The sequence below is a fragment of the Neofelis nebulosa genome, chromosome X (assembly GCF_028018385.1).
Source record: "Neofelis nebulosa isolate mNeoNeb1 chromosome X, mNeoNeb1.pri, whole genome shotgun sequence".
NCBI lineage: Eukaryota > Metazoa > Chordata > Mammalia > Carnivora > Felidae > Neofelis > Neofelis nebulosa.
The window spans coordinates 7,229,554-7,249,922 of NC_080800.1; the positions used below are offsets into that span (position 1 = coordinate 7,229,554).

Consider the following 20,369-nt stretch of genomic DNA (forward strand, 5'->3'; position numbering starts at 1 on the left):
TTGCTTTTGTTCGTGGATTCAGATGGTGATATGTGCAAAGATGCATTAATAAAGAATGGACTTCTCATGCCAAAAAGAAAACAGATTGCAGAAATGTGGCTGTTTTCTTCGTGGGGGGAGAGGTAATTCGTGCAAAAAGAGATGTGTGATGAAGTCCTTTTACTCTTAAAAGCCTGGTACAGGACTTCCTGCAACTGGGAACAATCCGAAGGGGTGAGCCTGATCTGGACGCTGTTTGCAAAGCTGAAATTGAGATCACGGAGCCCCGAGGACTGTGACGTCACCACTGTGTGCCGCTCCTCTGAAAGGATGGCCAGGACCCTCCCTGGTTGCCTCCCCCTGTGATGCCATTTCTAAAGAATGTTATTGTTGGGCCTCTTGGCTCTCCTCAGCCAGTGAGGTTTTCCTCTCTCGTTTCAGTTGAGTTTACTTTTTCCGTCAATTGTTACTATTTATTTCTTTTTTTCCCAAATCCTTCCTTACAACCTCCCCTTTTAATTTTTAAGTATCCCTTCCTGTCCGTTGTATTCAGTACTAAGCTAAGAATCAAACTTTTGTAACACTGTATTTTATTTTTAGAGTGAAGTCCCTCATCCAGCATTTTGTCCATGTTAAAAATAAGACGGTCATTAACTAACTTCCATGAAGTACTCCCGTCAGAGTAATCCCCACTAGAAGTTTCTCAGGAGGATGATGGAGATAGAAATTATTTAGAGGTGGAGTATGGTGCATATATGCTTACAGGCACACCTGGGGTTTGGTTCCAGACCACTGCAGTAAAGCGAGTGTCGCAAAGCGAGCCCAATGAACTTTTTCTTTTCCCGGTGCATATAAAAGTTATACGTATACTATGCTATAGTCTGTTAAGCGGACAATAACGGTATGATGTCTAAAAAACAGCGTACGTGCCTTATTATAACATACTTTATTGCTTAAAAATGTTAGCCGTCAACTGAGCTCTCAGCGAGTTGTAATCACTGATCACAGATCGCCGGAACAGTTAGACTAATAAGGAAAAAGTTGGAGATGTTTAGAGAATTACCAAAATGTGCGACAGAGATGTGAAAGGAGCGAATGCTGTTAGAAAAAAGGTGCTGATAGACTTACTCTATGCAGGGCGGCCACAAGCCTTCGATTTGTGAAAAAACACAATTATTTGCCAAGTGCCATAAAAGGAGGGGTACCTGTATTTTACGGCATCTTTAGTTCTAGTGTTTTCCCCAGGGATGGTGGTTCCTGCCTGATAGGTTCTTGGAACTGTTTCAGTTTTGCTTGGAATCCTTGCTGTGAGCTCAGTGGGAGTGCAGGGAGCCAGCCAGCGACCCTGCAAGGGCTTCTTCCGAGTCCTCGTCTGGTCTGGGCATTTCTTAGGCACGCATCCCTGAGCTCAGGTTCCTGCTGGGTGAACTGGGGGTGATGATCGTGGACCCATCGCTTAAAATTGTGCTGACTGAAGGAGACTCTCCCTGTCTGGCCAGAGCACAATGCGGGTTTGCCCCCGGCTGCCGGGTGTGGCCGCACACTTTCAGTTGTGTCTGCAAGACTGCGGGGAGGTGGGCGGTAGCCCTATACCGAAGTGCCTAACGTATGACTGGGTGCACTTGCCTGTGGGTATAAACCAGAGCATCGCCCTTCCCAGTACTGCTGACTGCTACGGAAAGGAAGGAAGGACGTTTTGTATCGCATGCACGACCAAAAGACAAGTTTCATAACGTCGTATGTACCATGCTACCCCTCAGAGGTGTGCTGGGCTCTAAGATTTTCTTTTTAAACGAAAGCACTGATTGCGACCTGCCAGGTGGCTTTCACTGCTCATGAATGGGTTGTGACTACACACGAGAGCCCGATACAGGGTAAGGTGATGAATGAGTGCAGAGGATCGGAAACGGTTACTTTAGAGAGTGTGTCAGCATGTGTCCAGCTATTTGGAGGACGTTTTGGGACATTGTTGAGCCATCACTTGGAATCTGTGGATCAGAATCGCCAGAGGCATGTAACAGCTTAATGTGAGATGACAGTGAAGCTAGCTATCGTCCAGAGTGTTTCATATGATTTGGAATCTTGACATTGTTTCTTCCCACTGTAAATCATATGAAACACTCTGGACAACTTACAATTTTGAGAGAGAGAGTGCAGGGGAGTGGCAGAGAGAGAGAGAGAGAGAGAGTCCCAAGCAGGCTCTGCGTTGTCAACACAGAGACCGACGTAGGGCTCGATCTCACAAACTGTGAGATCATAACCCGAGCTGAAATCAAGACAAGAGTCAGATGCTTTACTGACTGAGCCATCCAGGCGCCCCTGTGTGTGTGTGTGTATTTTTAATACACCTTTAGTGAGGTGTAATTTACACAGCACAAAATTCACCCATTTCAGTGTAGTTTGAGGAGTTTTAGCAAATGTGTACAGCTTTATGACCATGACCATGAGTTGGTTTTCGTATATTCCCGTCTCCCCCACCCCCGGCATGTCCCCTTTCCTGTTCCAGTCCCTCAAAACCACAGATCTGCTTTCTGTCTTTTATGTGTATTTTGGAATGCCTGCTTTTCTGGTTCCTCTTTGGCAAAGACAGATTCCAGAAGTCAGACTTTCCTGGAAGTCGTCATTTCTCCACTTTCCCTGCTGAGCGAGAACTGCAGTGGCTGGGACTCTCCCTGGTGACCAGCTGCCTGGTCTGGAGCCCAGGGAGGAGGACAAACTTAGATTCGTCTGTACAGGTTGGGCACTGAGGGCCGCTGGTCTGCGCGGGCGTGGAATGGGCAGGTGGGCTTTTAAGGCGGCTGTGGACTATTGGAGGACCCACAGCTGACTTTGGGTCTCCTCGTGAGGGCCCCTCAGCCTGCACTGGCTCCCGTCGGTTAGTGCCGTGGGTCCAGGATGCCATTTCTAACTCGACAAGCCCGCGTTTCCTATCGCATAGTAAACAGCCCCTGAGCACCTGTTAGTCCCATCCCCGAGAGGAAGAGAGGCGTCCGCCACGCTTCAGCCCGCTCCTTGGGATCCAGTCTCTCAGGCCTCAGATCTGCACACCTGCTCTTGAACGTATTCCGTCGAGACAGAGACATCTAAAAACAGCTCTAGAGCGACCACAGACTCCATCTGCCATCGATCAGGTCAAGCCAGTAACTTCCCCTGCGTGTGCGGTTGTGGCACCTACGGGACACTCTGGAGCTCCGTGGGGGCAGGGCAGAGTTGGGGGAGATGCGGTTCTTGCCCAGAAGGAACCAACAGTGGGGGAGATGCGACATGAACGAATCACCACGTTCCGCTTGTAGGTTTCATAGATGTCCGGGGAGGAGAGAGAGTGCTGAGGCTGGGAGAGAAAGGGCTGCCTACTTCCTGCTGGGACGTGCTGGGTACGGACAGGAGGTATTCTATGCCACATCCTGGGACACGACTAGGATTTGAATTGGAGGGGGATGGGAGGGAGGCGTGGCAAAGGGAAAGGACAGTCCAAGTCTGGGAAAGCAGTTCCTGAAGGTTGCTGGGAATGCAGGTGAACAGCGAGGAGCCGGAGGGAAGCAGAGTTCCCTGCGTGAGGTTTTGTGGTCTTAGAGACTTTAGAAAGCATCTAGGATCCCCACTACGGGCTTGTGGAAGAAGGCTTTTCAGTGTAGATATTTCCTAAGGGCCCAGCATCTCAGTGGGTGGATTTCGCGGTGACCTTTCGTGGAGTCAGATGACGGTAGACCAGGGGAACCCCTAGGGCCATGCTGTCCCGCCCAGTAGCCGCTGCCACATGGGCGACTGTGCATGTCCCATCGTAGTGAGCCCGAGATGAGGTGGGCTGTGAGTAAAACGTACACTTTGTAGAAAAACAGGTAAAATATCTGTTTAAAATTTTTATCATCATCACATGTTAAGTGATAGTTTTTTCAATATATTGGGTTTCTTAAAAAAATACACACACACACCCATACATGTATATATGTATATATATATATATATATATATATAGGTTTTTTTCTGGGGGGGGGGTAAGGAGGGGCTGAGAGAGGGAGAGAGACAACATCTCAAGCAGGCTCCATGCTGATGCAAGGCTCGATCTCATGACTGTGAGATCATGACCTGAGCCGAATCAAGAGTCGGCTGTTTAACCAACTGAGCCACCCGGGCGCCCCTATAAAATATCTTAGTAAACTTAATTTCACCGGTTTCCTTTTAAGTGTGGTTGCTAGAAACGTTTGAATTCGGTATGTGGCTCTTGTATTTCTCTTGGATAGCACCGCCCTAGAGAATTCTTTCCACCCACTGGGCTGACGTTTATCTTCTGCGGGCTCTAGCCTGTACCGTCGGAGCTCATTCGTGGAGGTGGACAGTGTTTTCTGTTGTCTTGGGACTGGGCACTCGATGGGCTCCATGAGAAATTCTTTTTCTCTGTGATTTTCACGGCAGAGGACCCTGCTGGCTGGGGCTCTCGGGCAGATGGCTGTGCTAAGGCGCCCCTCTGGGTGTGGTTTTCTTTGGGTGGTACACTCCCATCACACAGAATACTAATTACATTTTTCCAGTTTCTAGACAAAAAAAAATATGGAGTATGTAAGAAGTTTCAGGAACCTTGCTAATGGTCACAGCCTTTCAGCCTCACCACCCCGCTGTAAAGATGAGAAAACGGAGGCCACAGTGCGACAGGCATTTGCCGAGGCTCGTCGCCACTTAAGTGGTTATGGTTTCCTTGGTTGGAGGTTGTGTCCCACAAAGTTTACAAAAGTTAATTGCTGTCTGTGTCCACTGTCACTGCAATTCAACGAAATATATACCGAGGGACCCTATGCTCACTCACGCACCAGCTCGTGGTCTTTTTTGGGTGTCGTGACTTTCTTTCACCAGTGTGTAAACCATCTGAGAACCAGGAGGATCGCTGGGGAGGGGGAGCCTCCGGGAAGTTTGCTCGTCTCCCGAAATACCTCCTAGACTGGTTGCCTTCGGACAGTTTATTCTTTGCCGATCTTGCCTCTGTTTGCTCCCTTCCCGGTAGACAGGCCCACGCTCAGGAAACCAGGGCATAGGTGAGCCGTCGGTTTGGTCGGTAGAGAATCAGAATAGAAAGCTAGGGGAGGTCTTCAGGGACATTTCCTCAAGCTGTGTGGCCTGCCCAACTGCCTTTCTTCCTTCTCAGGATGTATCTAGAAGAGCTGTCAGAGGCAGGAATGAACCCACAGTGCCTTGGCCTCCTGAGCCCTGCTTTTCTTGTAACGTAGACCTTGTGAGCTCAAATTCTGAGTGCCCTGTTCTCTCTCGAGTCTGTCTCTTCCCGTTGTTTCTTGACTGCTCATTGGTTCCATTTTGGTTTTTATATGGTACCAGTCTCTGAAATTGTCCCGATCAACTTCTCACACAGTCTCGTGAAGGCCCGTTGTGTGCGAGGGCTCTGGCTTAAAAAGCAAGGATTAGAGAAACAGCATCCTTGCTTTCAAGGAGCTGACAGACCAGTAGGGGAGGCAGCCAGGTGAAATAGCGATTGCACTACAAAGTGACAGCACTGTTGAGAACAGAAATATGCGCAGCGGTCCTTTTCACCCGTTCCCCCCCAAGACTCCATGGTAGGGGAAGGACAGACTCTCCAGTCCTCTCCAAATAATGCCTGCGCTTGGCTAACACGGTTTGAATCCCCAAGGATGCCCCTATAACCAAGTGAGGCGAAACACTCAGACTTTTCACTGATTCTGATTCTCTCTGCCCTTCGTCCAGATCTCCGAATGCATTAGCCAACCAAGTGCTCTAACGAATGGCTCAAAATCTCAGTTGCTTAACAGAAGTTTCTCGCTCCTGTAAGTGCAGTGGGGGTCACGGGGGTAGGGAAGGGGCTTCCCAGACCCTCGGATCCATACAGCCTGCTCAGTTCTGTGAAACCAAAGTGCGCTTCTGATCTCCAGGACTGTAAGATAAAAAACCTATGCTGTTTCAAGCCACCACGTTTGTCATCATGTGTTCCAGCAGCAAGAGGAGACGAATACGGTCCGAAACGAGTCTCCTGGAGACAGAAGAGGGAGGCAGGAAGGGGAGCGGCCACAGCCCGCGTCCATGCTGTAACTAAAGAGGCCACCCCCAGTTAGCACGAGCCCGGCGGGTTTGTTGGCTCATCCCCATTTTGAAGATTTGGAAACCGGGGCTCAGAGAGAAACAGAATGACTCATCCAGGGTTTCTCGGCAGTAAATGGCTCTCTTGGAACTGGCACCGACTGGGGCGGCCCGATGCCACCTTCTTAAAGAGCCCTGGGGGATGCAGCAGGCGGAAGGGAACGAAAGAAACCGGCATCTGTGCCGTCCATCACTCTCTCCTTTCTTGTGCACCGGCTCTGGCAAGATTGGCCAGCGACACATACTCCTCTCCTCTGCTGAGGCCGAGAAGAACCGTTTGTTAAGGGGAGACTCCGCGAGGGGACTATGTCCGAGTGGTTGTTGAGGGCAGGGGGCACCTCTCCTGGCTGGCGTCGCTCAGACGGGGCGGCGAGGTGAGGGGCTGGTGAGGGCCGGCCGGTGTCAGGGCATGCGTTGAAGCGTGGGGACAGTGGGTGCCCTGCTTCTCGGTTCATCGCCTTCCATGTTTCCCCAGCTCCCCCGCATCGGGAAAATGCCATCAAACTCAGGCTGTGCTCGCTACCTACTTGTTGCCTGAAAGCAAAGCCCGCTTGTGCCTTACGGGTTTGTTCTGAGCCCTTGAGCAAGTGCATTGTAGATTTCCCCGGAGGGTGATGAGACAGACCGTCTCTTACCTCTCTGGCAGGGGTCACGCACTTGGGCAGTTCATGTCAAGTGCTTACTGGAAGCTCACATTCGTCATTGACAATTAAGAGCAGAGTGTCGGGACATACCTGAAGAGGTGACTCGAGGTGCCTGGTATATGGGTTGTGCTTTTTACTGCAAGTGATGGAAGATTCCAGCATGACAGAAAGTGGTGCTAATGCGGAGTGAGAGGGCACGAGGAAATCAACCAGTGTACGAAATTGTATGTGGTGTCGTATCAGCTGTGGAAAAGTGAGCTGGAGGACAGAGAAGAGAGGAAAAGAAATGAAAACGTGAATCCAGGGCTTCTGGGCTTTAGGTGATCTTATCTCCTATTTTTCGTACTTTACTGTGAATGTTTTACATTGGGTTGGAGATATGGGGAGAAGAGCGTCATGTTCTTCAACCTTGAAACTTTACTTCTTGGACTCTTGAGGAAGATAGTTGTAAATGCAGATTGTGAGCTTTCTAATACAGAGATGTTCCTTTCATCATAGTTTTACAAATTGGGATGTAATTCACATATAGCACAAAACTCACCATTTAAAGCGTGCAGTTCATGAGTTTGAGTGTATTCACATTGTGCAGCCGCCACTGTCTCATTCCAGAACATGTTTATCCCTCCCAACCGAAGCCCCACACCTATTAGTGTCACTCTCGTCCCCTCGCCCCCAGCCCCTGGCAACCGCTGATCTACTTTGTGCCCCACTGGACTTGCCTGTTCTGGCCATTTCTTATAGGTAGAGCCACACAACACATGGCCTTCTGCGTCTGGCTTCTTTCACCCAGTGCAATGACTTCAAGGTCCATCCGTGGCGTAGCAAGTGTCCATACTGCGTTCTTTTCTTGTGTTTTTAAGGGCTATATAGTATGCCATTGAATGGGTAGACCGTGTTTTATTTGTCCATCCATCAGTTGATGGCCCTTCGTTGTTGCCACCTTTTGGCTATTGTGAGCAATGCCAGCACGGACCTTCATTTGTGTGGATGTATGTTTTCATTTCTCTTGGGTATACACCTAGATGTAGAATTACTGGGTCACATGGAAACTGAGTGCTTAACGATTTTGAGAAATTGCTGCGCTGTTTTCGCAAGCACTGCTTATGCATATTCGTATTAACAGAAGTCAGGAAATAATATAGCTTGTCAATAGTAGGAGAGTGCTTAGGTGAATTGTATTAATCCCCTTAGCAAACGCTTGGTAAGAACGCAAGCTCTTTTATTCCTAGATTACGTACTAGGGGTCAAAGGCAGTTGAAATGGGGTAATTGTCCTCATTTAAGATTGAGCTTAGTCTATTCCACTCCTCTAGGTGATGTTTGCAGATAATTTAAGAAGGGAGACAGAATACTTGGGCTATAGTGTTAGGCCAGCTCCAGTAATTTGGGGGGAGGCTCCAGGTATGAATTAATAAGTAAAGATGTTACACATTACAAAGTTGAGTGGAATAGACAGGACAGAAAATTGTATATACTGTGTGAGCGTGACTGTGTCAGAAAAAACAAATTGAAAGAGCACAGAGGGGCGCCTGGGTGGCTCAGTCAGTTAAGTGTCCAGCTTCGGCTCAGGTCATGATCTTGCAGTTCACGAGTTCGAGCCCTGTGTTGGCCTCTGCTGACAGCTCAGAGCCTGGAGCTGCTTCAGAATCTGTGTCTCCCTCTCTGTCTGCCTCTCCCTCGCTTGTACTCTGTTTCTCTCCCTGTGTCTCTCTCTCAAAAATAAATAAAACATTAAAAAAAAAGAGTGAAAAGAACACAGAAAAAAGGTGGAGGAAAACACAGTAAAATAGGAATAATGGTTTTATTTGAGTGGCGGTATGAATGGACAGTTCTCTCCTATTCAGGTGTATTTCCTAAACTTTCTGTAATGGAAACTGTAATAGAAACAAAAATGCCCCTGAGCCTGTGTGTGGTGACTGTGGGAAGGTGTCGGCTGGAAAAATCTAGCGTCAGGTTTCTGGGGAGGTGAGAATTCAGGAACTTGGGCCGGCCTGCCTGTGAGTGAGTGAAGACAGAACTTTGGGTTTGCCTTAGGGAGGACTCGTAACCCCAGTCTGGGCCTATCCTGGCACTCAGTGCCGTGCACCTACAGACAGCCACTGCGCTCGAGGAGGGGCCATTGGACATCAGTGTCTCCGCCCCCTCGGAGGGATGAGCGTCACCAAGATGAAGGGTCACAAGATTGTCCCGGGAGAAGCCCACCACCTTGCTGAGGGTGCTGGTCGTCTCTGGCTGAGTATGAGATCTCCCCCAGGTGGCTCCAGGCCTCCCCCTAACGTACAGGAATCCTGCTCTTTAGCCAACAACAGCCAGAAAGCACTCCTTGCTGAAAAACTAACACCAAAACAACTCCACTGTTCCAGACTCCCAGACGTTGGCCTTCTGACAGTGAAAAGGGAACCAGGATTTATTCAGCTCTCCTCATTACATCAACGTGATCAAATACATCCTAAGACCGAACCTCTCATCTGAAGTGATTTAGTCATTACTGAAGCAATGTTACCCACCAACACCCTTCTTGGGAGAAAGACATCATTTTGATATTGGTACAGTTTCAAATATTCAAGGATGGCCTGTGCTGTGCAACAGAAAACCGTGAAGTCTTTGTCCCATAAATATTTCGGAATGATGATTAGGACAATCAATTTAGACACGCTTGATGCTGTTGTTGAAAGTCACGCCAGAATGTGCCTGTGTGCCATGAAATCGCAACCGTCTGGAAGTCTGGAGGGTGTGTCGGCCTGGTAGATGGATGAATCAGAAGATCGGCATGGATGTTTATTGTAATGTTCTGCAATAGGATGAAAAGCCTTCTCTGCATTTCACTGCCTCCTAATAGAGGACAGCCTGGATCATCACCACAAATGTCCACTGCGGGATCTGATGATAGACTGGGAAGGGAAGTGAGAGCTTAGGTGTCTTATTGGTTTCCTATTGCTGCATCACAGATCACTCTGAGATTTAGTGGCTTCAAATGACAGTGAGCATTATGTCACGTGACTCCTGTGGTGCAGGAATATGGGAGTTTCACTGGGTGGGCCTTGATCGGGTCTCACAAGGTGTCGTGGTCAAGATGCTGCCCGGGGCCGAAGTCATCCGAAGGCTTGACTGGGGCTGGTGGACCCACTCTCAAGGTGGTTTACCCATATGGCCGGCCAGTTGGTGCTGGCTGTTGGCAGGAGGCCTCAGTTCTTCCCCATATGGGTCTCTTCATCGGGCCGCTTTAGGGAGCTCACAACCTGGCTGCCGGTTTCCCCCAGAGCCAGCAATCTAAGAGAGCAGGATGGAAGCACAGTGTCTTTTATGACTGCATCTCGGAGGCCATGCACCGTCATTTCCTCAGTATCTTGTCGGTTGCACAGCTCAACCCTGTTCTGTGGCAGAGGGGACTGTGTGAGGCCATGAACACCAGGAGGCAGGAGGCATTGGGAGCCCTCTTAGAAGCTGGCTGTCACGGGTGTCCTGCTGTAGGCATGCGTGTTTCATTCACAGTATGATGGATGAAGCCAGGGAGCGGGTTTATGTGCTCCTCCTTGCTGTCAGCTGGCCCCTTTGCCGCATTCTGCCTGCCCAAGGGATCCCTATCTTTGCCTTCTAGCTTACCACTTCTGTCTTTTGGGAGCTGGGAAACGTCATCATTGAGCCTGTTCAGACTACCATCAAGTAAGTAAATGGGCTCAAAGTGTAGGCCCTGTGGATCGATAAGACCAATAGCAAGGACTTGATAAACTTCTATGTGGGTGCAGGGACCTTACTCTTGGCGTGAGCTGGACTCTGAGAGGCGTGCTTCCTCCTCAGCTAGCTTTGTAGTACTGATTCTGTGGATGACTGTGCAAACTCCATGCCTTGTTTATTTTTTTTAATTTTTTTTTACATTTATTTATTTTTGAGACACACACAGAGAGAGAGAGAGAGAGAGAGAGCATGAACAGGGGAGGGTCAGAGAAAGAGGGAGACACAGAATCTGAAACAGGCTCCAGGCTCCGAGCCGTCAGCACAGAGCCCGACGCGGGGCTCGAACCCACAGACCGTGAGATCATGACCTGAGCCGAAGTCGGCCGCTCAACCGACTGAGCCACCCAGGCGCCCCTCCATGCCTCGTTTAGAAAGAAAGTGGAGTCAGAGACATCCGGCTTCTCTATCGGGCCAACATAAAATTCACTACTAGAACAGTAGAGGTGTCATTTGGTTTATTTTTAGAACAACAAGTATGGAAGTGTTATTATAATCCCCTGTACTGGTTATTGGACAGAAAATTGAAAAGATGAACTCCAGAGAGTTTTATAACAGTTCTGAATTATGAAGTGAATTGGCCTCAGTAGCTCTAGTTCAGGATTCCCACCTCTCTTTGCTGACGAAATGAGATCACAGATGTAAATGTGCTTGGAATGCACCTGTGCTTGAGCATTTCTCTCCCAGCTTATGTGCGAGTCAAGAATGGCAGAGATGTGCTCAGGGCTCCATTTATCCTGAAGTAGCGTCGTTTTTGGTGTGGTTTGATCCCATTCGGGACTTGAATCACGCACAACGCCCTACCGTTACCTGCCTGACTTGGAGCCACGCTGCCATCACGCCATCCCCGACCTGTAAAGGAATCGTGCTCCGGACGTTGGTGTTTCGGGACGGCGTGGCGTGCACTAGGCTCATCCTGTGATGTTGTGTGTTTTGAGTGCATTGTAGTTGGCAGGCTGTCTGTGGTGTATCTTGCCTTCTGTATATTTCTGTTTTGATGTTGACTCTAACATCTACAAACTATGTATAAAATGGAGACAAATTACAATCTGTTCCATTCTGATGGCGCTTATCAGTTTCTAAATGCTACTGGGAGAGACAGAGCCTGGTTGTCGAACCAGTTTGGGGAAATAACATGTTCAGAAATCATCCTGGTCTTGTGAGGTTTGGCCGTGGTTGTGGTATCTCACTTTCCTGGGGCCAAGGACTTGAACAGAAGATGTGGGAAGATTGAGGTGGTGAAATTTAGGTTATCGGATTCCCATGCATACCAGTCAGTGTGCATTTATAGAGACCGAAGAGATAGCTGCCCAGACTCAGACAATTATAAGGTGTGGCCTGTTTCATCCAACAGCTGTCTTGTCAATCATTGTGATCATGGGATGTGGGGGAGGGGACGTTCTCCCTAAAGAAACCCATCTGGAAACCTTTTATGTATCTATGTCAAGCCAAGGTTTCCTTAATCAATTGTGCTTCAAGGAGAGAGGTCTGTAGACAATGCGCTTTTGTTGTTTTTCTCCAGAAAACAAAAAAGGACCCTTGGCAATTTCTGCCTCCTACTGTATAAGGAATACAGGCAGTATTTATTTAGTAGGTATCTCCTTGTATTGTCGCCACGCGTGCTGGGCTTTTTGCATTTGGTCAGTGGTTAATGTTTCACTCCTTAACTTCTGATGCCCGGTAGGTGAAACTTACCAATACATTTCAGATAGATTTAAGCTATAATGCATGCAAACGGTTGTGTGTGTGTGTGTGTGTGGGGGCCATCTGTAAAGGAATGAGAACAAAACATAGGTGTCCTCTTGTGGAAGGTTCCAGTGTCATCAGCTCATTAAACGTAGTGCTTGGAAGAAGATGCTCGTTTACCTGTTTTGTAACTGTCCATATCTCTTTTTGCTGCTATTTAAAGTTGCATTTTGACATAGGAATGCTTTTAACTGCAAGCATACAGATATTGTTGCTGATTATTATTTGGGCAAAGCCAGTCAGTTAATTTTCCACCTAAATAGTTGGAGCAAAGGCAGTCAATTAGATGAGATAATATCTAATTTTGTATTAAAATCTAATTCTGGAGTCGATTCAAGCCAACGTACACGAAATTGACCTGACTTTCAAATTTGCTTTCATAATTTTATTTTGCAGGATAACAAAGCCATTGACCTTTGCCGATTGTGTTGGGGATGAACTTCCTTTAGGATGGGAAACTGTATATGATAAGCAAATTGGAATTTATTACATGGACCACATAAATAGTAAGTAGACTGCCACATTTGAGTTATTACATGTGAATGAGTTTTCATGTTGATCTCAGAGATGCTAAGAACTCTTTTTGTAGAGCTAAAACAATCATTACTATCCGATGCGGCATTGGACTGGATTTTATAAATGTAACCTGAAGTTTTTGTTTGTTGAGTTCTTCAGAAAGTGAAGTGGTTACGTAGCTACCTTGCTTGTGTGTTGCTCCGAACTGCACGGAAAATGTTGAATGGAGAGTTTTAATGGCTAATAGAAGGACTACGTTCCCAGGCGGTCTGGAAATAGAAAGATCTTTCATAATGAGAAGGTTGTTTATTGCAAAGTGGAGCTTACGGGTTCTTGGAACAATGAACACCCAAGTGCTTACCTTACCTTCATTTTGTCTTACACATTTAATTTTAACTTGAGTACACCAAACCTTTTTGATCTTTGGGGAGGGTGAAAACTGTGTAAAGACCACAGCTAAAATAAGGGTCCCTTGACCTCGCAAGCTTTCTTCAAAGAACCGTTTAGAGCAGTGGCTCTCCATCGGGGCTGGTTTTGTCTCCCGGGACGACTTGGCAGTGTCCAGAGGCCTTGTCCATGGTCACGCCCGGGAGAGGTGCTGCGGCGTCCAGTGAGCAGAGGTTGGGCAGGGGGTGCCGTTGAACTCTGTCCGCTGGTCAGGACAGCTCCCCGAAACGGCAGTGGTGCCGAGGTCGACACACCCTGGTTCACAAGCTCCATTGTATCAGAGATCTGTTCTCCACCGCTCGCTCTCGGCTTGCTGCACTTTCGTCAGCCCTCCTCGATCTGGCCCGGCTGGGACCCACTTGTCACTCAGATTCCCGCTCTTTACTCCCTCCCGGCTTCATTCTAGCTACCCTCAGTGTTTCTGTCGTTCGACATTTTTTATTCCTCGGGACACCAAGCACAGCTTCCCCTCAGCGTGTTTTCTGTCCTTCAGTTTATTAAGTGTGGGGGTGCCCGGGGGGCCCGAAGACTTGCGATGCCTGCCACGTGAGTGATTTGAAGCTCTTTCTGGTCCCACGGCTTCTCTTGTCCCGTAGTGCAGTCAGCCCAGGTTGGTGTCTTCAGGGCCGATTTTTGCCTGTCTCTTCCAGCCCGGCCTCCCGAGTCAGCGTTTGGAAACCCGAGTGGCGAGGCTTCCTTTCTCAGTCCCCGGGCAGTGGAATTTCTGGTGCCTGGCGGTCAGCCTTGCCCTTGATTGTGGCTCTTGCCCCAAGACTGGGCAGTGGGGATAAGTACTGCCCCAGACGGGGCCCCATCCCGTCTGCCCTGTCAGGTAGTTACCCAAGTGGCAGGAGGGCTTCTGGGTAAATCCACCACCCAGCGGACAGGGCGCTGTGCTTAGCGAGGCTCCAGCTGCGGATGGCCCTCCCTGTAGCCCCAGCCGACCTGGTGTCTCACGACAGTGTGTGTTCAAGGTGTCTTGCTGTCTGGGCTTGCCCTCCCAGCTGCTGGAGGGCAGCTCCTGCAGGTGAGGGCCTCTGCTACAGGTGAGGGGCCGCTCCCGCAGGTGAGGGATGCTTTCGCAGGTGAGGGATGCTCCCACAGGTGAGGGATGCTCCCGCAGGTGGGGGCCACTCCCGTAGGGGAGGGATGTTCCCGCAGGTGAGGGCCTTTCCCGCAGGTGAGAGATGCTCCCGCAGGTGGGGGATGTTCCCGCAGGTGAGGGCTTCTCCCACAGGTGAGGGCCACTCCCGCAGATGAGGGATGTTCCTGCAGGTGAGAAATGCTCCCGCAGGTGGGGGATGTTCCGCAGGTGGGGGATGTTCCCGCAGGTGAGAGATGCTCCCGCAGGTGAGGGATGTTCCCGTAGGTGAGGGATGGTCCCACAGGTGAGGGCCGCTCCCACAGGTGAGGGATGTTCCCGCGGGTGAGAGATGCTCCCGCGGGTGGGGGCTGCTCCCGCAGATGGGGGATGTTCCCGCAGGTGGGGGTCGCTGCACTGTGGGCCTGGGCACATGCTCACTGCGGCTTCCTCATCAATCTTTGGCCTCCCCGGGCCCAGGTGCTATTACTGAATGGCAGAGGCATCTGCCTTACACAATCTTTCCGGAAAGCCAGCCTGCCACTGAGGTCCTGGACCCGTTCTGGCTCGCCTCTCTCGTAAACCCAACTTGCTCATCCCTGTGTGCCCCCTTCTTTGCTGTGGGCATTCGTTGCTCACCTGCTCACTGTCACGGCGACTGTTTTAGAGCACCTTTCTGTGCTGGCCCTGGGGACACAGGGCCCAAAGTGAGACCCAGTGCGCACCTCAAGGATTCCACACGACGCTCTAGACGTGGCCTTGAACCCAAAAACTGAGTAGTCACCGTGGACTTTCTTCCAGTCACTGTGAGTATAAGTGGGGTGACTCAGCACCGTGGGTGATGCTGGTGAAGACATCAGCTCCGGGATCACACCGCCTCCTCTCTCAGAGAACCCAACTCTTTTGTTTTTTTCTTGCAGGAACAAGAAAGGTTACTATTATTGCAATAGTTTGTACATGGAGGGCCAAACAGCACATTCCAGAAAACTTGCTCCCCAGAACCCAACTCTTCATAGCACAACTTTAAAACTCTTTAAAGGCACAGCACCCAGAGAGTCAGATACTAAATTGGAACCGTGCAGGTGGGCAGTAGGGTGTGAGGGACCAGAGGGACCCTGGTTGACCACCTTCAAGGTTCCCAAGACCCTCCGGGGCACTGGACAGAGTGCAGGCAGTGCTGGTGGGCCGCAGCGGGTCTCACTGCCACACACAGGCGTCGGTGACACCTGGCAGTTACAGATGTGATTTGGCCCCGTCCTGGGCCCGCTGAACGTGAGCTCTGGGACTCGGTCAGGACCCTGATCGTTGTCATTATATTTGGTTTCTTATCGTCTAGCGTGGGCTTTTGAGGCCTGGAGAGGCTGTCCAGTAGGGGCCTAGAGTGGCAGTGTGAAAGGGGCGGTGGGTGTCGAAGGAAGGGGGCTTAAAGGGAGAACTTACTTGAAACATCCTAGCAAGCTCTTGTGTGTGCGCGTGTGTGTGTGTCTGTGGTAAAGAGCACATGACATAAAATTTACTTTTTAACTGTTTGGAGGTGAAATCCACAAAACCGAAAATTAGCCATTTTAAAGTGTGGAGTTCAGCGGCGTTTGGTGCGTTCACTGTTGGACAGCCACCCCCCCTCTCTAGTTGCAGAACATTCCACCCCACTCCCCCAGAGTCAAACCTGGAACCCATTAGCAGTCACTCCCCCTCTCCCCTCCAGCCTCCCAGCCCCTGGCCACCACTAAATCTCCTTTCTGTCTCTCTGGAGTTGCCTCTTCTGGATATTTCACGTAGATGGGATCCTACGCTGTGTGACCTTTCGCGTCTGACCTCTTCCACCCCGCGGGATGTGTTCGAGGTCCGTCCGTGCTGTAGCCGGAAGCAGCACTTCATTCCCCGTCGTGGCCGAATGACCTTCCATCGTGCGGATGGGTCCTGCTTTATTTATCCCCTCATCAGTTGCTGGACTTAGGCTTGTTTCTACCTTGTTGGCTGTTGCCGTAGAGCTGACCGAGCACGCTTTATTCTGTTTTACTTATTTATGAAGATCTGATTGGCTTTATTACATGTTTCGTGAATCAGGCAGCACCCCTTCTCGCAAATAGAGGGGAGCTCCCCAAGCCGCTTTAAATGAATTATTTTGCATGTTTGTGTAAGGTTGGGGTACTCCTGTACTCTGCACTCCTGTGCCAGCAGCCTGCATGTATTTACCAATGTGTCATGGTTGTAACAGAGCCACCACAGCCTGGGGTCTCTAAATTTGGAACAGGGACACTGCTTTGCAGTTTTTATTTGATTTAGGGCAACGCTTCGGCTGATGTCTCCCTGTTAGGAGATTTGTGGCGGTGGAGGAGGGGAGCGTCTCCCGAGTCTGGGGGTCTTGCCCATTTGCTCAGTCTGCCGCCTCAGTCTCAGGCTCTGATTTCGGGACCGTTGTCCTCCGCCTGTGGAGCGGACCCCCCTTCCTGCCGCTCGTTCGGTGCTCCTGCGGTCAGCAGTTAGTGATGGCCTTGCCTTGGGTTTCAGATGAAGGAAAAGGTCCTGAGAATATAATGATGACCGAGGCTCCGTGCCTGCCTTTGGGGGGCTCGTAGTTTAGGGGGGGGGAAACAGAAATGTGAAAACGGTCACGTGCCCAGTGCCAAGAACTGCAGTCCCAGCCATCATGGAGAGACATTACGTGCTTGCAGGGGCGGGGCAGGCTTCAGAGAGGAGGTGCTTTGGCAAAGGCACTCAGAAGACCATAGGGTTTCCTGGTGGGGCGGAAGAGGACGCAGGCGGCACGATGGGGACTTCGGAAAAATTCAGCCTCTTTCGAGGACATCTTGGTTGGGGGAGGACAGAAACTAGGAGTGGAGCTGGCAAGTTAGTTTTGGGACTCTGGCGTCATGAGGAGGATATTGCCTTGAAAGACGTTCGTGTGTTAAAGAATCGCAAGCCGAGTTAGGGAGGCGGCTCTGGTGAGCGCGCTGAGGAGGCAGGACGCCTGCGTGGTTTCGGAGAGGGGTCGTGAGGATCTGATTGAACTTAGGGGAGATGGAGAGAACGGCATGTCGTCAGCCACAATTGTTTCTAGGGGGCAGGAAGCACCAGTTCTTGGTGGCCCGCAGAGAATTCTGGGTGAGGGAGAAGAGCAGGTGTTCTCTGAGGATGGGTCCCAGGTTGGCCAAGTGGGTGGATCTGGATGATGCTGCTCACGTCGAGAGGGGGCAGAAGGAGAAGCAGGTGACTGCTGTGTCCCTGTTGGCATCAGTTGAGGGTTTGGTGGTGAACGGGCGCCATGTGAGAATGAGTTCTGCCTCGACAAATGACTCAGAATTCCTCTGGCTCCGTCCGGGTGGAGATCTACCTAGGAGGCAGCTGGAAGAAAAACGGGAACTCAGGAGAGAGGCTGGAGCCAGAGGGAGGCATGCGCCTCCCACGGAGAGTGAGAAAGCCGGAGTGGAAGATGGTGGGGGGGGGTGGGATTTATGGGTGGGAGGAGACAAGGAAGTTCGCAAAGAACGCAGAGGGGCTGCAGGTCTGGTGCAGAGGCCCGACGAAGGGGAGCAGCCAGGTCATAGGGCATTCTGGGTCAGAGAAGTCAGTGACCAGAAGGTTGGGAGGAGCCATTAGTTTGACAGTGGGGAGCTCATTGGGGTTCATCCCCGCCAATGTTTGTTCGCAGTGTGAACAGTTGTCTGGTATCGTCTCCTCCGCGGGAAACTTCTTCATATCCCTAGAGTTTTCTTCTCGTTCCAACTGTGGATCTACAAACGGCAGGGGTTCCACGCTTCAGGAAGCTTCGTTATGAGGTCGCTTCCATAACGCACATCCCGCCGATGAGTGAATTTTCATATCGGCCAGTCACGTGACTGCGTGACTGTTGGTCAACCTCAAGACCTTACTTGTAAGTCACTTACGTTCTCGCCCTTTTAATTTCAGAGCTTACCCAGATTGAGGATCCCAGAGAACAGTGGAGGCGAGAGCAGGAACGGATGCTGAAGGAGTATTTGATCGTGGCCCAGGAGGCTCTCAATGCCAAGAAAGAAATCTACCAGATTAAGCAGCAGCGGTTCGAGCTGGCCCAGGAGGAATACCAGCAGCTGCACAAAATGTGTGAGGACGACAGCCGCTCGTACGCTAGCTGTGAGTTGACTGTCCCCCGTGGGTAACGCGCGGCTTCGGAAGCCACCTCTCCGCCGGCTTACTGCACACACTGAACCTGACTCGGGCAAGACGGCTCCGTGATGTTTCTAACCGCATATCGTTAGGTCGTCGGTATTTTGCTCTGGAATCAGGTGTCTTCCGTTAGCCACTCCTTTAGTGGGTATTTACCAAGTGCTCGCCCTGTGCCCAGGCGCCGTGATGCGGCGGAGCCTGAGGAAGCAGAGGTCCCTGCCCTCATCGCATCACATTCAGGTGGGGAAGGTAGAAGAGCAACAAGCAGATTTCAGGTAGCGGCACGAAACGACCTCGTGTCTCGTGTTCGTCAGTGCGGAAAAGGGCTTCACTCGGAGCCCTCCGCCACCGATAGGGCGTGTTAGGGGTGATCCCCGGGAGGGCCGCACAGTGGTTTCGTTGATCCTGCGTGGAAAGGCTCGGGAGCCATCACGTGTGTCAAGCACCTGTCCCTCTGTAGAGTCCTTTCTGGGGCGGCACGCTGACGGCGGAGGAACTCAGTGTAACCCAGAAGATCGGGGGGCCTCCCCGCCTCAGATGGATGCACACTGGTGTTCTCAAAAGGAATCCCTCTTCGTTTTAGAGGTTACTGGACGTGGGCTCCCATCTCCTTAGTACTCGGCGGACGCTCAGGTATTGAAGGAGCCCGGTCCCGTCTCAGAAACCAAAGCATCTCGTTACCGACACAGTCAGTCACTGCTTGAGCCAGTCTCTTCCCCACAGCGCTGTCACACTTAACAGTCCACCACAGGTGCACACGGCCATGACCGTTCTGGGTGCCCGTGAGCTCGGGAAGAATGCATGGAGGTGCTACGACTAGGTTTTGTGTGATAACAACCTGAGTCTCGTTGAGACACAGGAAGCCTTAACCTGTGACGTGGCCGCCATGTTGCCAGGTACTTGGCTCTGGCGAATAATAAAGACACAGTCAGAGCTTTGTTCTGTGTTGCGAGTCAGAATGGAGTTAAGGCAGAGGGGCCATAGGTCTTTTTTTTATTGCAGCCGCTGTCGAAGGTGAATACGCCTTACAAGCTGTGGGGAAGCGAGGGGTGGGGGTTCCCCTCTGTAACAGGAACTGAAGACAGTGCTATCACATGTCCCGAGAGAAGGTCAGGACCCAAGTATAATGCTGTGTTGTTTCCAGCTTGTCTTATCTCTTGTTCTTTGGATATTGATATCTACTAGGTTTGGTTTTTTTTTTTTTGGTTTTTGTTTTAACTGTTCGTCAGAACGCAGTGCTCAGCTCAGTGCGAATTTTTAGAGGTTGGTTTCCTATGTCTTTCTCTGATTTCGGTATCAGGCCTCACAGAACGAATTGGGAAGTGTTCCCTCCTCCTGTTTTTGGAAGGAGTTTGTGTGGGATTGGTATTTGATAGAATTTGATAGAATTCACCAGAAAAGCCATCTGGATCTTGAGTTCTTTGTGGGAGTGTTTGGAACTATAAATTCAATGTCTTTTATGTCTTTTATAGATATAAGGCTATTCAGATGTTTGTTTCTTATTTTTTTTAAATTTTTTTTAATGTTTATTTGTTTTTGAGAGAGACAGAGACAGAGCATGAGAGGCAGAGAGGCAGAGAGAGAAGGAGACACAGAGCCTGAAGCAGGCTCCAGGCTCTGAGCTGTCAACACAGAGCCTGATGCGGGGCTCGAACTCACACAGACCGTGAGATCATGACCTGAGCCGAAGTCGGTCGCCCAACCAACTGAGCCACCCAGGCGCCCCTGTTTGTTTCTTCTTGAATCAGTTTTAGTATTTGTGTATTTCAAGGAATTCGTCTATTTCATGGAATCCAAAATCAGCAAACTTTTCTACCAAGGGTTAGATAGTAAATATTTTAGGCTTTGTGGGCCACAAGATCTCAGCTGCAACTACTCAACCCTGTTGTTATAATGCAAAAGCAGCCAGAGATAATACACGAACGAATGCGTGTGGGTTGTTCTGATAAAGTGTAAACATAGGTAACAAGTTTGATTTGG

The 20,369-nt window shown here is 50.2% G+C and overlaps 1 protein-coding gene across 1 annotated transcript in view; it reads left to right on the forward strand.

The window, feature by feature from the left end:
• The window catches only part of WWC3 (WWC family member 3), a 118,877-nt gene that overhangs the window by 29,669 nt on the left and 68,839 nt on the right, over positions 1-20,369 (forward strand). Inside the window, exons 2-3 of the mRNA XM_058714581.1 lie at positions 12,596-12,705; positions 18,153-18,356. Of these exons, the coding sequence (XP_058570564.1) occupies positions 12,596-12,705; positions 18,153-18,356 (314 nt within the window). The remainder of the gene's footprint in view (positions 1-12,595; positions 12,706-18,152; positions 18,357-20,369) is intronic.